A 17,630-nucleotide genomic window follows, 5' to 3' on the forward strand; every position below is an offset into this window, starting at 1 on the left:
GACCACAATTTGTTCAGTCATTCCACAATTGCTATCTGCCCCCCCCTTTATCACTCTACACCATTACTAAGGAAGCAGAAGAGCTTGCCATGGTCCTGAAAGCCCTTTTATATTTTTCTTTATTTCATGTGTTTCTGTGCTCGAAGAATTCATCACCAAGTGACCAGCCTACTGCTGATGAGCATTTTTGAGCTTTGCTAGGCTGGTCCTCGAAAAGCAGACTTAGTCTGTTGCCAAGACTGTTCTTGAAACTCTTCCAATGTGGTAAAAACCTGCCAGAGCTTGTCCTGTGCTGGCATAGTCTTTGGGAGCCCAGGGTAACTCCCATTCCATGATAAAGCATTAGAGTAAAGATTTCTGATATTAAAGGAAAAAATGGACGCCTGACTATCTCAAGCCATTTTTGTAACATAGATACCTGAAGGGAAACCCTAGATCTTTGGTTGTTTTGCTTTATACCTTGTCTAGAACAACCAGGAGCTGAGAGGAAAGTCTCCAAAGCAACAATGAAGAACAAAGGGTTAAGGCTGTAGGCCAGTCAACAAAGTGAATGAATTTCCAAGTATTTCTCCAATAATTTCTGACTTCTTTTCTCTTCCCCTTGATTCACAGAGTGAGCAGTAGCAGTCAAAAGGCAGGAACCCAGGAGAAAGAATCTGGAAAGGAGCAGACAAAACCCCCAAAGAGGTAAGGCTTTACCATTTCAATTCAATTTGACAGAATATAAAAGCCAAGACTTAATGCTCTCTCTTCCTTCTTTTTTTTTTTCTTTTTGTAACTGACACACAGAGTCATACACAAGAGAATCTCCAGCTCTGGTATAACTTTGAGGCCTAGCTGAGCTGGAGTTGCTTAACCTTGTAGAAATTATGCATCTCTTGTAGGCACAGCTCTTTTCTAAGTGTTGGAATGGGGACTGGAGTATACCAATGAAGGAAGAAATGTTCTATGCCCTTTGGAAGTTTTCACTCTGATGGGAGAGAGTGCTTTATTAAGCACCACTTGCATGCAAGGCATTATGCTTGATGCTGAGTCTACAAAGACTAAAAGGAAATGACCCCACATACACACCCTACATTAGCTTACATACTGCTGGGGTATGGGGAAATGGTATACAAAAACAGAGAAGTTATTATAAGAGGTACCTTGAGGAATGACAGAGATCTCTAACAACTGGGAGGAAGAGGGAAAGCTTTGGGGAGGAGAGAAAACATCCAACCTGAGCTTTAGAGCTTAGAGAATAGCAAAGGTGAGGTGGAAATTAATTACAGACATCAGAGTTAACTTGTGATAAAGTATAGAACCCTCTGATCCAGCAATACTACTAATAGTAACATATCTCAAAAGGGCTCAAGGAAAGAAGGAAAGGATCTATATATGCAAAAAATATTTATAGTAGCATTTTTTGTTGCAGCAAAGGACTCAAAATAAAGTGGGTGCCCATCAACTGAGGAATGGTTGAAAAAATTATGTCATACAAAAGTAATGGAATATCATTGTGCTATATGAAATGATGAAAAGGACAGATTCAGAGAAACCTGGTAAAACTTGTATAAACTGATGCAAAGTTAGGTGAACAGAACCAGTAAAATAATTCATACAATGACTACAAAATTGTGAAGGAACAGAGCTTTGAAAGACCTAAGAATGCTGAACTATGTCTTGACAAATTCTGACTTCAGAGGATAAATGATGAAGCAACTCTTGAGAGAGGTGATTGACTCAAGATACAAAATGAGACTCACATTGGCTATTGCCAATATGTGGATTTGTTTTGTTTTACTTTATATGGCACATATAGGCCTTAGAACTGTTCTCCCCCATTTGTACTGGTGGGTTGAATTCTCAGAAGCTATCCTCAGAATCTATAGGTAGTACTTAGAGATTGAGGCTGGGAGGTGTGTGTGTTTTTTTCTAGTACTATATCTTATAAGCCTTCACCAGTATGCTTTCCTCATTGATAACCAGCCAGCTAGACTTAGTTTTAAAAGCAGGTTTTTGCTATGATATTATAGTTGGTACAACATAACCCTCCAAAAGCCCATGATGTACTCTCCCATCCATATATACAGAGTCTTGGGAGAAGTGGGCTCAAGCTTAAAGAGAATCTGTTGGTCAAATGGGTAGCTCACAGCTCCTGGTTTTTGGCAGTCTTTTTCTCCCATTTGTAGGGGCTCTTAGGAGGCTGCCATTATGTATAGTATCATTTTTCTCCTGGACTCTTTATAAATCCTTAAATCTGCCTTTTTTTTTAATCACATCTAGTCTGCCCTTGGCTCTTGGTGCAGACAGTGTCATCAGCCATTCCAAGGATGTTACTAAGGACCACAATGAAAAATCCAAATCCTCTGACCTTCTGAAGTCCACATGACTTCACATGGTCATCCTCATCAAGGAATGAGATGGAAGGGAGACCAAGACCAAAGCTAATTTTTCTCTTCTCCCACCCCAAGTGATAATACCATTTCAATCTGATGTTTTATAGAGTATCCACAGAGTGTGACCACATTTCTTCAACCAATCCAATACAAGCTTCCTGTGCAGCATCATTCATCCAGTGGCTCTTTTAGAAACATTTTTATATTTTATTTTTTTCCTAATCACATGTAAAAATAATTTTAACATTCTTTTTTTTAAATTTTGAGTTCCAAATTCTGTCTTTCCCTCTTCTACACCTCCTTGAGAAGGCAAGTAATTTTATATAGGTTATACATGTGCAATCATGCAAAACCTATTTCCATACTAGCCATGCTGTGAAAGAAAATATAGACCAAAATATAACCCCCCAAAACCCTGAAAAAAAGTTGAAAACATATGTTTCTTTCTGCATTCATACTCCATCAGTTCTTTCTCAGGAGTTGAATAGCATTTTCCATCATGAGTCCTTTGGAATTGTCTTGGATGATTATATTGCTGAGAATAGCTAAGTCATTCAGAGTTGATTATCATACAAAATTGCTGTTACTGTGTACAATGTTTTCCTGGTTTTTCTTATTTCATACTGTACCAGTTTATACAAGCTAATATAAGTTTCTAGGTTTTTCTGAGAGCATCCTGCTTGTCATTTCTTATAGGACAATAGTATTCCATCACAATTATATACCACAACTTGTTCAGCCATTCCCCAATTAATGGGCATTCCCTCAATTTCCAATTCTTTGTTACCACAAAAAGAGCTTCTAGAAATATTTTTGGTACTATAAGTCCTTTTCCTTTTTAAAAAGATTTCTTTGGGATATGGAACTAGTAGTGGTATTGCTTGGTCAAAGGGAATGCACAGTTTTATAGCCCTTTGGGTATAGTGTCAAATTGCTCTCCAGAATGGTTGAATTAATTCACAACTTCACCAGCATTGCATTAGCATCCCAATTTTTCCACATCCCCTCCAACATTTGTCATTTTCCTTTTCTGTCACATTAGCCAATCTGATATGTATGAAGTGATATTTCAGAGTTCTTTTAATTTGTATTTTTTAAATCAATAGTTATTTAGAGTATTCTTCATAGATAACTTTGATTTCTTCTCCTAAAAATTTCCTGTTCATATCATTGGACCATTTATCAATTGAGGAATGAATTATATTCTTATAAATTTGACTCAGGTTCTTATATATTTGAGAAATGAAGCTTCATCAAAGAAACTTGCTGTAAAATGTTTTCCCAATTTCCATCTTTCCTTCTAATCTTGGATGAGTTGCTTTTGTTTGTGCAAAACCTTTTTAATTTAATGTAATTAAAATTATCCATTTTATAAATCTTAATGCTCTCTATCTCTTGTTTGGTCATAAATTCTTCCCTTATCTATAGATCTGACAGGTAAAATCTTTCATACTCTTCTAATATGTTTATGGTATCACCAATTATGTCTAAATCATGTACCCATTTTGACCTTATCTTGGTATACAGTGTGAGATGTTGGTCTATACCTAGTTTCTACCAAACTGCTTTCCAATTTTCCCAGCAATTGTCAAATAATGAGTTTTTGTCCCCAAAGCTTGGATCTTTGTGTTAATCAAATACTAGATTACTATAGTTATTTACTACTGTGTATTGTGTACCTAATCCATTCCACCGATTCACCACTCTATTTCTTATCCAGTACCAGATAGTTTTCTAATACAGTTTGAGAATATACTTTGTGGAGGCAGCTAGGTGACACAGTAGATAGAGCACCAGCCCTGGAGTCAGGAGTAACTGAGTTACTGAGTTCAAATCCAGCCTCAGACACTTAACATTTACTAGCTGTGTGACCCTGGGCAAGTCGCTTAACCCCAATTGCCTCACTAAAAAAAAACAAACAAAAAAAACCCAATACACTTTGTAATACAGTTTGAGACTGGTACTGCTAGGACACCTTCCTTCACATTTTTTTCATTTATTTCTTTGATATTCTGGGCATTTTGTTTTTTCAGATGAATTTTGTTATAATTTTCTCTAGTTCTATAAAATAATTTTTGATAGTTTGACTGGTATGGTAGTGAATAAGTAAATTAATGTAGGTAGAATTGTCATTTTCATTAAATCAGCTTAGCCTGCCTAAAAGCAATGGGTATTTCTCCTATTGTTTAGATCTGGCTCTATTTGTGGGAAAAGTATTTCGTAATTCTGCCCATATAGCTCCTGGGTTTGTTTTGGTAGGTAGATCCCTAAGTATTTTATATTGTCTACTGTTGTTGCAAATAGATTTCTCTATCTCTGCCAGCTAGACTGTTGGCAATGTATAAAAATGCTAATGTCTTATGTGAGTTTATTTTATACTCTACAACTTTGCTGAAGTTGTTAATTATTTCAACTAGGTTTTTTTTTTTAGTTTATTCTCTAGTATTCTTTAAGTATACCATCATATCATCTGAAAAGAGTGCTAATTTTGTTTCCACATTGCCTATTCTGATTCTTTTAATTTCTTTTATTTTCTCTAATTACTAAAGCTAGCATTTCTAGTACAATATTGAATGATAGTGGTGATAATGGACATCCTTGCTTCACCTCTGATTTTACTGGCAAAGCTTCTAGTTTATCCCCATTATAGATAATGCTTGCTGATGGCTTTAGATAGATACTATTTACCATCTTAAGGAAATCTCTATGTTTTCCCATGCTCCAGTCTTTTAAATAGGAATGATAATTGTATTTTATCAAAAGCTTTTTCTGTATCTATTGAAATAATCATGTGATTTTCATGTTTTGGAAATTGATATGGTCAATGATGCTGATAGTTTTCCTAATATTGAACCAAACCTGCATTCCTGTATAAATCTACCTGGTCATAGTATATGATCTTTGTTATGTATTGCTGTAATCTATTTGCTGGTATTTTATTTAAAATTTTTACATCAAAAATCATTAGGGAAATTGGTCTATAGTTTTCTAACCCTGTTTTTGCTCTTCCTGGTTTACGTATCAGCACCATAAATGTGTTGTGAAAGGAATTTGGTAGGACTCCTTCTTCACCTGTTTTTTCAGATAGTTTATAAATAGTATTGGAATGAATTGTTCTTTAAATAATTGGTAGAATTCATTTGTGAATCCTTCTGGTCCTGGAGATTTATTTTATTTTTTCATAAAACCGGCTCCTAGTTTTATTTATTAGTACTATGGTTTTCTTACTTCCAATTTTATTCATCTCTCCTTTGATTTTCAGGATTTCCAATTGGGTATTTAATTGGGAATTTTTATTTTATTTTGGATTTAATGTTCTTTTTTTATTTTCCAGTTACATGTAATGTAAGGGTAATTTTCAACATTCATTTTCATAAGATTTAGAGTTCCAAATTTTTCTCCCTCCCTCCCTTTCCTCCCCCCTCCACAAGATCATAACCAGTTTATATATGTACAATCCACAAGTGTTCTTTTTATCAGTTCTTTCTATAGGGATGCATAGTAAGCTTCCTCATTAGTTCCTTGGGATTGTCTTGGATCATTGCACTGCTGAGAGTAGTTAAGTCATTCACAATTGTTCATTGAACAGTACTGCTATCACTATGCACAATGTCCTCCCAGCTCTGTTCACTTCACTATACATCAATGTTCATTAGTCTTTCCAGGTTTTTCAGGGATCATCCTGTTTGTCATTTCCTGTAGCACAAGACCATTCCACTACAATAATATAGCACAGCTTTTTCCATCATTCCTCAATTGATGGACATTCCCTTAGTTCTCAATTCTTAGCCTCCACCAAGAGTTGCTATAAATATTTTTGTACAGTTTTCCCCCTTTTCTCTTTTTCATGATTACTATTGTTACCTGTTTCCCTTCCATCCTATTCCCTTCCCCATGATATTTATTCTATTATCCATCTTCTTTCATCATATCACTCTTCGAAATGGATTTGCTTCTCTCTGTCCCCTCCCCCATTCTGCCCTTCCTTCTTTTGCCCCTCTCTCTTTATCCCCTTCTCCTCCTATTTTCCTGCAAGGTTAGAGAGATTACTCTACCCAATTGAGTGTGTACATTATTCCCTCCTTGAGCCAATTCTAATGAGATTGAGGTCTTTGAGCCAATTCTGATGAGTGTTAGGCTCATTTACTGCCCAGATTAAACAGATTACTACACCCAGTTGGGTGTGTCTGTTAGTCCCTCCTTGAGGCAACTCTGATGAGTTTAAGGTCTTTGAGCCTTTTCTGATGAGTTTAAAATTCATTTACTGCCCTGCTCCTCTCCCATCTCTTCCCCCACTCCATAAGCCTTTTCCTGTTTCTTTCATGTAGGATTTCACCTCTGCCCTTCCCCCTCCTCCAGTGAATTCCCTTCACCCCTCAATTTAACCCTAAAGATGTCATCACCCAGCTAAATGACGCAGTGGACAAAGCATCACCCCTGGACCCAGGGGGATCCCAGCAAAACCCGGCCTCAGACACAAGACAGTCGCCCACTGTATGACCCCAGGTATGTCCCCCAGCTCCAATTTTTTATGGTTCTCTAGGGTCTTGTATTTGAAAGTCAAATTTGCCATTCAGTTCAGGTCTTTTCATCACAAATATCTGAAAGTCTTCTTTTTCATTAAAGTCCCATTTTTTCTGCTGAAAGATTATTCTGAGTTTTGCTGGGTAGGTGATTCTTGGTTGTAATCCCATTTCCTCTTTTTTTAAAGTAAAAAACATTTTTATTTATAGTTTTGAGTTCCAATTTTTATCCCTCTTTCCCTCCCTTCTCTCCCTCCTCCCTGAGATGTGTGTTATACATGTATGATTATGTAAAATATTACCATATTAGTCATTTTGCATGATAAAACTTGAATAAAAGAAAAAAATTAAAGAAAGTGAAAAATAGTATGCTTCAGTTTGTGTTCCTTCAACATCAGTTCTTTGTTTGGAGGTGGATAGTATGTTTTATCATTAGTCCTTTGGGATTGTCTTGGATCATTATATTGTTGAAAATAGTTAAGTCATTCACAGTTCTTCATCAAACAATATTGCTGTCTCTGTGTACAATGTTCTGGTTGTGCTCACTTCACTATATATCAGTTCATAAAATTCTCTCAAGGCCTTTCTGAAATCATCCTGCTTGTCATTTCTTATAGCACAGTAATATTCCATCATCATCATATACCACAGCTTGTTTAGCCATTCCCAATGGATGGGCATTCCTTTGATTTCCAATTCTTACCCACCACAAAAAAAGTTGCTAGAAATATTTTTGTACAAATACGTATTTTCTCTTTTGGGTGATATCTTTGGGATATAAACCTAACAGTGGTATTGCCGGATCAAAGGGTACGCACAGTTCTATAGCCCTTTGGGCACAGTTCCAAATTGCTCTCCAGAATGGCTAGATCTTTTCACAACTCCACCAACAGTGGATTAGCATACCAGCTTTCCCACATCCCCTCCAACATCCTTTTTCCATTTTTGTTTTATTTGCCACTCTGATAGACACACCCCTCAGTGTTACACTTATTTGTTACAAAGAAAACCATTTATTTGGTTTGGGGAAATCAAGAGAGATTTAGGGGGGCAGCTAGATGGCGCAGTGGTTAAAGCACCGGCTCAGGAGTACCTGAGTTCAAATCCGGCCTCAGACACTTGACACTTACTAGCTGTGTGACCATGGGCAAGTCACTTAACCCCCATTGCCAAAAAAAAAAGAGAGAGAGATATAGGAAAGGTAATGGCAGTGATGCCAGAAGAAAAGAAATAAAAGAGCATCAATGAAGCCTTTAAAACCATCCAGAAGAGAGCAGAAGGAAATTGAAGGGAGACCTGGAAAAGAAGGGCAGTGATGGGATTAGCGTCAAAAGTATTCTGTCTTAACATATTTGTAATTCAATAGGATTCGGTGGAGTCCAAACCCCTCAAAAGATCTCTACTCCTAAACTGGGTCTAAATTAATTGGCAATTTGTAATGTATAGTCTTGTGTAGACATAGCCATAATCAGGTAAATTGCATCTATCCATATACCCCACTCCATTTAGAGCTATGTGTTATACATTGGCAAATATGGTGTCTATAAGTCATCTCTCAAGATAGTATTCATTCATACCCTGGATTTTCAGACAGGTTAGTTTTGTGGGGGTTTTTTTAATGTCTATTTCAGAAAAGAAAAAAAAAATTTTCATATTGCCCATGGCAGTTGCATCCAATGTCAAGTACTCTATTTCCTCTGTACCTAGTAAATGAGTTATGTTCCATTTTTTACTTGTTTCTTTCATCGGAGGGATACCCTTCATAAACTATTAAACATTTCTATAAGTAAAAAAAAATATTCTGTCTTTCTTAGTAACTACATCAGTTCCTCCAGGCCCCATTCTGTTGTCTGGTACCACTCCATCTTTTCAACCTCATTGAATATGTATGTGTGTATGTGTATGTGTGACACACATATATTAAAATATGTGTATATATACATATATTGCACATAGCATTACTTTACTATATGTATATGTGTATATATGTGTGTGTGTATAATAAATGTATATATATAGGGGAGGGGGAGGAACAACAAGGGGACCACTATCACTGGATCATAAAGTTGAAAAATGATTGTATATGAGAGATGAGAGAGAGGGAAGAACCATGGATGATAAAATTACAAACTTGGTGGACTGGGGAGTGAACTTTGAATAAAAATAGGGAAGTTTGGAGTAGGGAGGAGGGTCTATTCTGTTTTGGACTTGTTGAGTTTGAGATGACCAGCGAGTTCTTAGAGTGTAACTGACTTTGGAGAGAGACTAAGAATAGATGAATCAATTTGGGAATCATCTTTGAAGACATGATACTTGAACCCCTAGGACCAGATTAGATCACCAAATGAGAGGGAATAGAGGAAGAACAGAAGAGACCCTGGGACAAAATCCTGGTGGGATAGGTAAGCTAAGAGGTAGATAAAAGATGTTCCAACAAAGGTGATTGTAAAAGAATAGTAATGTAGATAAGAGGAGAACTGGGAGAATCTAGCTGTGTCACAGAAACCATGGAAAGAAAGAGATTGTAGTCAAATTAATGGGACATAATCCCTGCCCTAAAGGAGCTTATGTTCTGGTGGGGGAAGCACAGTCCTCATTTTGAAGGAAGGCACTCTCAAGCTAAATGGGGGCAACATAGGGTATCCCCGACCTTTGGGATCTCCCAATATGATGGGGAAGACATAGTCTCTGCCCACAGCGAGCTTCTAGTCTGGTGGTAGAGATGTGGCAGAGATAGGACTTAAAGTAAGAGGAGAAAAATTCAGACTTAAAGTAATGGAAATAGAAAGACATAATTAAAACCAGTTTTAGTTGAGATGGTTCAAAATGGCAATCACAGGACTTTGGAATGTTTTGTTTTTTCTTCTTACCCCTCCGGACAGGACTGAAGTCACATCATTTAGTCATTCAATCTGCCAGATAAGCAGCTGGTGAAGACAGTTAACATTTCCCCCAGCTTATGATTCCCATTTTAATTAAGATGATTTTCTCTGCCTGGAGATTAGTTTCAAGTTGCTGCTTTTAACCCTTTGGCATGAGCCAAGGAGGGAATCTTGGAACTAAGGGCAACTTACCGGGTGAAACTGTCCATTTCTATCTCCTTGTCGTCCTACCCTGATCCCAAGATTGCCCGAGGTTGCCATCCCTAGTAGCAGCTGACAGGGGCAGCATCAGCGAGTGATAAGCATGCCAAGTTCAGCCTTTGGAGAGCAGCTGTGCCTTCTAGATGGGCTCCCCAAGCTCTGTCTGGTTTAGAAAATAGCTGTCTGGCCTTGACATATACAGGCTCCTTCTGTCTCTGTGCCCTTCCTCCCAAAAGCCATCTTAGGCAAGAAAGTGTGAGCGTCAATGTCATGGCAAGGGAGAGGGAGAGAAGTAATGGGAGGAACAAGGAGGCTTCTGAGGTGAGGAAGTTTTAGCTCTGGCCCTGACATGACTCTCTGCATGATGAGGGCGAGTTGCCTGAAACTTTCCGGGCCCAAATTTCCACATCGGTATCGTGGGGGGAATTTACTCTCTCCGTCTCACAGGGTTGTGGAAAGAATAAAATGACAAGAAACGTGAACCAAGACTGTATTAAAAATGAAAGGGATTCATAGTAACCTCGAATTACCCTGAGTCCATTCTGGTTCAACAGGTCAGGGAGGAGGGAGGAAACGACAAGGAACCTATTGAATACCTACTATGCAGTCCTTGACACTGTGCTAGGCAGTGAATACAGAAGCATGAGGGTGGGGGAGGGTGGGATGGAGAGCCTTCAAGAGCTTCCAGTCTAGAAAGACAAGGTTAACAATGAATCGGCAGGGGCAGCTAGGTGGCGCAGTGGATAAAGCACCGGCTCTGGATTCAGGAGTTCCTGAGTTCAAATCTAGCCTCAGACACTTGACACTTACTAGCTGTGTGACCTTGGGCAAGTCACTTAAGCCCCATTGCCCTGCAAAAAAACAAAACAAAAAAACAAAACAATGAATCGGCAGCAAAGGGGAGGGTAAAATCCAGTGCTAAACTGCAAATGATAAGTACTCACAGTGGGGACCAAGAAGAAGCACATCAGTGAAGAAAAGGTTTCTTTGCACAGGGGGATTGTGTGTCCATGTTGGACAGGCAGGATCTGCAGAGGCAGAAAGGAGGGAAGAAATAACTTTGTATTTATTTGCCTGAATATACACTGTAGTGCCTCCTTCTTCCACTACTTTGTCCTCCATGAGGACAAAGACTGGCTTGTTTTTGTCTTTCTATCTCTAGTACCTCAGATTCCATTGGTACAAGGAACTCCCTATATCCATGCAAATTAGCAGTTATTCTGCCACCTCTAGTCAGAGTTCTCTGGAGGCATGACAGCTTAAGGGACTGTCTCAGGGTCAGTCCCCACCCCCCATTCCCCAGGATGTGTCAGACCAAGGACTAGAACTCAGGTGTCCTAATTGAAGCTAACTCTAACCAATGTTATCACCCTACCTTTCAGGCCTTGCACATAGTAGGTGTTTAATATAATTTGTGCTTAATATGAACCATATTTTTAAGATTTATTTCTGAGCAAAATGACCCAAACTTTCTTATCCACTAAAACATTCATGTAGGTGAAACTTCCTTTTTTATGTCCTGTTTTGGAAAGGATGAAAAGGAACTGGGTACTAAGTCTTTGTAGAGAGGCTCTATTCTGCCCAAGGTGAATGTCCAAAGTGAAGACCTAAACATCTCAGCATTTTTATAGTTATTGCCCTGTTATTAGCAACATATTAATCCCAGAGGGAACAGCGGGCACTTACTCCCACTGGGTAGGATGAGAGGATCTGGGGAATATTTCAGGATAAGAAAGATAAGCAGCTATGAGTGAGTGATGTATCCCATGAGTTCTAAACCTCTTCATTTTTTTTATCTTGTGGAATGTTGTGCCTGAGATCTTCTGTAGTTCCTGGGCTGATGACTTTCCCTTTGATTGTTGTCTTTTTTTTAAAAGGATTAAATAACCATTTGACACTTCTGACACTTTGCTAGGCTCTGTACAAAGAAATCCATGTGGACTCCTCTGTCATCTGGGAGCTTATAATCAAAGACAGACACACTGGTTAGGATATGCAGATGGGACCATTTTTAAAAGAAAGAAAAAGAGGGGCAGCTAGGTGGCTCAGTGGATAGAGCACTGGCCCTGGAGTCAGGAGGACCTGAGTTCAAATCCGGCCTCAGACACTTAACACTTACTAAGCTGTGTGACCCTGGGCAAGTCACTTAACCCCAATTTCCTCACCAAAACAAAAAACAAAAAAAGACCAAAGGGACTTTGGAAAGCACACTGCCCAAAGAGAAGGGTCTCAGTTTCCCCAGAAGAAGGTGACTATCTTAGTGTGGAATAAAAGTTTGACAGTGAAGTTAATGCTGCCAATGTATCCCTCATAATGCCTTGGGCAAATCACTCCACTCTGGGTTTTGTTAAAGGGGCCTCTGGAGACAATCTCTAAAGTTCCCCTGACTTGAATCCTGTGATACCCTTAGGCTCATTTTCTCTCTATGACCTATACTTAAAAACGTTGTCCCTACCCTCCATAACTAGCTAATCACCAAATACTGCTATCGATTCTTGAATAACTAATAGTTCTTCCTTCCAGGACTTAACTCTTCCCTCTATCCAGTTCATTCTGCACATTGACATCAGATGAATTTTTCCTAAAATATCACTTTGATCATGTCACTCATCTGCTCACAAACCTGCAATGCTTTCCCCATTTCCTGCAGGACAAAGTCCAGCTCCTTATTCAAGGTCTTCTAGAATGTGCTTCTTCTCTGTGTCTCCTTTCTCTCCTCCCACTACATCAATCTACTGTATTCCCCAAACATGCCTCATACTTTCCCCACTTCTGTGCCTTCTCTCATGCCATTTTCCTTGCTTGAAATGCTTTCCCCTTCCTTCTCTGGGTCTCCCCATTTGTTCGGTCATATCTAATTCTTCATGACCTCATAGACCATACTGTCCATGGGGTTTTCTTGGCAAGGATACTGGTGTGGTTTGCCATTTTCTTCTCCAGTTCATTTTACAGATGAGGAAACTGAGGCAAACAGAGTTAAGCCACTTGCCCAGAGTCACACAGCTAATAAGTAACTGAGGCTGTATTTGAACTCATATGTGTGCATATACATGTACATGTATACATACATGTACATATGCATATAGAATTATTCATTTGTTTGTTTCCTAAGATTCAGGGGCCCATAGGTAGAACAGTGGATAGAGCACTGGCTGTGGAGTCAGGAGGACATAAGTTCAAATCTGGCCTCAGACACTTGACACTTAGTCATGTAAAGAATTGCTATTTGAGGTTTTTATGCCTCTGAGCGCACTGGTCCGGGGCTCCGCAAACTGCAAGTTGCTCCACCCTCTGGTTGTAGCCATCGCCATGGCGCTGGCACCTCACGTCATGTCATCACCACTCTCGGACCCCTACATGGGCTTGGCAAAATTATAATGATTGGAATCCTAGTGAGGGCAGTCATGTGACTGTCAGAGTGGCCATCCAATTGGCTGGGGGCTGTGTGGAGTGTGCTGGGAGGAAGTTTTTTTTTTTCTTTCTGGCATTCTGGCTGGAAGCTGGTACAAGAGTGCAGTAGAATATTATGCATCATAGCACACTCCCATAGTACCTGCTGTTGAGGAGGCTAAGGCAAGTCGATTGCTTGAGTTCGGGAATTCTGACTTCTGATTGTAGACATTAAACTGTAGACACTAATCAGACACTGTCTGATTCTAGACACTAAGTCTAGAACCAATATGGTGAATCCCCAGGATCGGGCAGCCACCAGGCTGCCTAAGGAGCGGTGAATCATTCCAGGTTGGAAAAAAAAAAGAGTGGATTAAAACTTCCATGTTGATCAGTATTGGAATTGAGCCTGTCAGTGGCCACTGAATTTCCAGCCTGGATGACATAGGAAAACCCACTTTTAGGGAAGAGAAGAAGACTCTTTCTGTGACACAAGAAATTAGCAAAAAATGAAAAATATAGAGGAGTATGGGAAGATTTGTATAAACTGAGGTAGAATAAAGTAAACAGAACCAAGAAAACAAGATATACGATGACAACAAATAGAAAGAATTTTTAAAAATGTAACTGAATAGGGGGCAGCTAGGTGGCACAGTGGATAAAGCACTGGCCTTGGATTCAGGAGGACCTGAGTTCAAGTCCAGCCTCAGACACTTGACACTTAACTAAGCTGTGCGACCCTGGGCAAGTCACTTAACCCTCATTGCCCTGCAAAAACAAAAAACAAAAAAACAAAATAAATGTAACTGAATGCCACCAGATCCTATTCATCCTCCAACCTGCTTCTTTATGACTTATTTTGGCTGCATAAAAGAATTGAGAAAATGCACCTCCCTTCCCCCTTTGCAGAGATGGCAGACTATGGAATATTAAATAAATACTTTCAAACACAGTTTATTGGTTTTGCTTTTCTCTCTTTTTAAAAGAGAAAAACCTCTTTCCCTTTCCCCTGACCTTCAATCTCCCACTTTTTTCACTTTTTAAGTCTTTAATACAAGGGATGGCTCACTGGACAGAGGAAGAGAGGGATATATTGAAAAATAAAAGGAATGTGAAAACAAAGTTATCAACAGATATGATGACACATACTGGTAGGTAATCCCAGCTACTGGTCAGGCTGAGGCTGAGGCTGAGGCTGATAGAGTGTCCTCATTAAGTCTGGCACTAATATATGGTGAGCTCCCCAAGAATCACCAGGCTGCCTAAGGAGGGGAGAACCAGCCAGGTTAGAAACAGAGCTAGTCAAAGCTCTCATGCTGATGAGTACTGGAACTGGGCCTGTGAGTAGCCCCTGCATTTCTAGTCTGGGCAAGATAGGAAGCCCTAATCTCAAAATGAGTAGACAGAAGTCAATAAAAATAAGACTTTTAAAAAACGCATTTTCATATCCTGTTCTCAGACATTTACGGGGAGGGAAGAGACCTGGGGACTTACTAAGTGATATGGGGAAACTTGCCTGAGATTAAAATTTTGTTGTGGAGAAATCCAAGGATAGGCCTTTGAAAAATAACAAAAGACCTTCTGACACCAGGACCCATCAGCATCTTCAGAGCCAGGGAACATCATCAGATACCATTGTCCCCCAATCTTCTTCTTTTTTTTCCCCTTTTTCATATCTAGAAGGAAGCCTCATCTTTCCACTGCTATAATTCAGATGACCCCTGTAGTCACTTCCTGCCTGGGTATCTTTGTCAGGTCCCTCCAGAATCAGAATGTGGTGCCTCAATATACTGAGAAGGCTGTCATCAGAGTAGCTTTTCTTGAAGCCTTCCAGGGATCAGGTCTCCTCTTGCTTTTCATATCAGATAACTCCCCCAAAGCATCAAGTATCCCAAATAGTAAAGATAATAATGCTAGGACTTTTGTACTTTTTTCCAAAGTATTTTTGCATGTTTTCTCTCATTTGATCTTGATATAAGCCCCTTTTAGCTAAGGTTCTTAACCTTTTTTTTTTCCTTCTTTACCTTCATTCCTCTCTGGGCTCTACTCTTTAACATGCCTGCAAGTGAGTCTCTTATTCCCCTTGCTTTTTCAAACTTCCTTTTATGTGTTGTCTTCTTCCATTGGAATGTAAGCTCCTTGATGGCCAAGAATGTCTTTCTGCTTATATTTGTATTCCCAGTGCTTAACACAGTGTTTGGCATGTAGTAAACATTTATTAATAATTAATAAATTATATATATATAACCTATATCAGATTACCTGCTGTTTAGGGGAGGGGGGAGGGAGGGGAGGGAGGGAGAAAAATCTGAAATTGGAAAGCTTGTATAAACAAAAGTTGAGAATTATCTTTACATGTAATGGGAAAAAAATAAAATACTTTATTAATTTAAAAATATATAAAAAAATAAAAACATATCTTTTACATGTAACTGGAAAATAATAAAATACTTTTATGATTAAAAAAATAATTGATAAATTAATAATAAATGTTCATGGAGTTGACATTTTGGTGTCACAGACCACTTTGACAATGTGGTAAAGCCTAGAGGCTTCTTCTTTTTAATGCATAATATAAACAAGGGAAACTAATTATATTGAAATACAGTCATCAAAATTTTTTTAACAAATTCATGGACCTCAAGGTAAGAACCTGTGCCTTAGAAGACAGAAATTATTCTTCCCATTTGACAGATGAGGAGCTTGAGGCAAAGCCAAGACCAGAACCCCTGTTTCCTACTTTCTACTTCCCAGTAAATCTCCCTGAGCCTCTTTTCTTACTTATAGAAGGGGAAGAATAATAGTAGCCAGAAGAAAACCATGGGTGTCAATTTGATTAGATCTGAGATCTCATTGATGGGAGAGCTTTCTCCAATACCACAGATTATAATCCATCCACATCTTTTCCCCAGTGACTCTCCTCCAAGTCTATTTGTAAATCTCCCACAGGGCATCTGTCTTTTTTGTTGTATTGATAATTAGACTAAACTCTTATGATAGACAATAAATGTTTGTTAAATTGAATAACTTTCCTGGTGATAGTATGAAAATTAATAAAGCCATTATGGGTAAATTGATCTGTGTTTATATAAACCTCTAGGGAAATGTCCAGTCCTAAACCACAGAGCTTTCTCCTGGAGTAACTCTATGAATTTCCTTTGTGTTTTGAGACAGATCACTTGACTTATGTGCAGTTTGGGAAAGTGGAGTTTTCCATCCCTCTGCTGGCCAGGACAGTGCCTCCAATACTGTTTTGAAAAGGCGGGTGAACGAAACAGAGAAGGTAGGTGCATTCTGGGTTGTGGGAGCCATGTTTAAGGAAACAAAACCCTGGGGGAAGATAGTTATTTGGCTGGGTAAAACATTTGCAAGGCTTATGGCATCTTTATGGAAAGGAATAGTCTTCAAATATTTGTAGTATTGTGTAGAATTTGAATTGGCTTGTTCAACTTGGCCCCAAAAGACAGAACCAGGAGAAAGGAGTAGAAGGTGAAAAAAGGCAGATTTAGGCTTAATGTAAGGAATAGGTGGAAAGGGCTACTACAGAGCTTACTGGGTTCCGGGTCATTGAAGGTTCTCACGTATAGTCTGTAGGGCCACTTGTCAGGAATGTTGTCATAGTCAGTCAAGCTTCAGGTATGGTTTGGATTGGATGAACTTTGAAGTCCTTTCCAAATCTGAAATTCTGCAATCTTAAACCAGTTCAGTCAGAAGCTCTCAACTCTCAGGAAATCAAACATGGTATATCAGAGACTACCAAGAGACAAACCACAGTCTAAATCAGTACCATGAACTATGCCCAAAGGGCTATCAAACTGTACATGCCCTTTGATCCAACAATACCACTGATAGGTTTATATCCCAAAGACATCCCCCCAAAAAGAAAAAGACCTATTTATGCAAAAATATTTCTAGCAGCTCTTTTTGTGGTGGCTAAGAACTGGAAATCAAAGGAATGCCTATCAATTGGAGAATGGATAAACAATCTGTGGTATATGATGATGATGATTATGGAATATTATTGTGCTATAAGAAATGACAAGCAGGATGATTTCAGAAAGGCCTGGAAAGACGGATATGTAGTTAAGTGAGCTGAACCGGGAGAACATTGTGCACAGAGACAGCAATATTGTTTGATGAAGAGCTGTGAATGACAACTATTCTCAGCAATACAATGATTCAAGACAATCCCAAAGGACTAATGATGAAACATACTATCCACCTCCAGAGAAAGAACTGATATTGATTAAACACAG

The 17,630-nt window shown here is 38.8% G+C and overlaps 1 protein-coding gene across 15 annotated transcripts in view; it reads left to right on the forward strand.

Moving 5' to 3' along the window:
* Positions 1 to 17,630, forward strand: part of NFASC (neurofascin) — a 256,804-nt gene that overhangs the window by 104,401 nt on the left and 134,773 nt on the right. For all 15 annotated transcript variants that reach the window (XM_043963346.1, XM_043963350.1, XM_043963348.1 and 12 more), the window contains exons 2-3: positions 613 to 687; positions 16,549 to 16,657. In XM_043963346.1, coding sequence (XP_043819281.1) covers positions 613 to 687; positions 16,549 to 16,657 — 184 coding nt within the window. The remainder of the gene's footprint in view (positions 1 to 612; positions 688 to 16,548; positions 16,658 to 17,630) is intronic.

The sequence above is a fragment of the Dromiciops gliroides genome, chromosome 4 (assembly GCF_019393635.1).
Source record: "Dromiciops gliroides isolate mDroGli1 chromosome 4, mDroGli1.pri, whole genome shotgun sequence".
NCBI classification, from domain to species: Eukaryota; Metazoa; Chordata; class Mammalia; order Microbiotheria; family Microbiotheriidae; genus Dromiciops; species Dromiciops gliroides.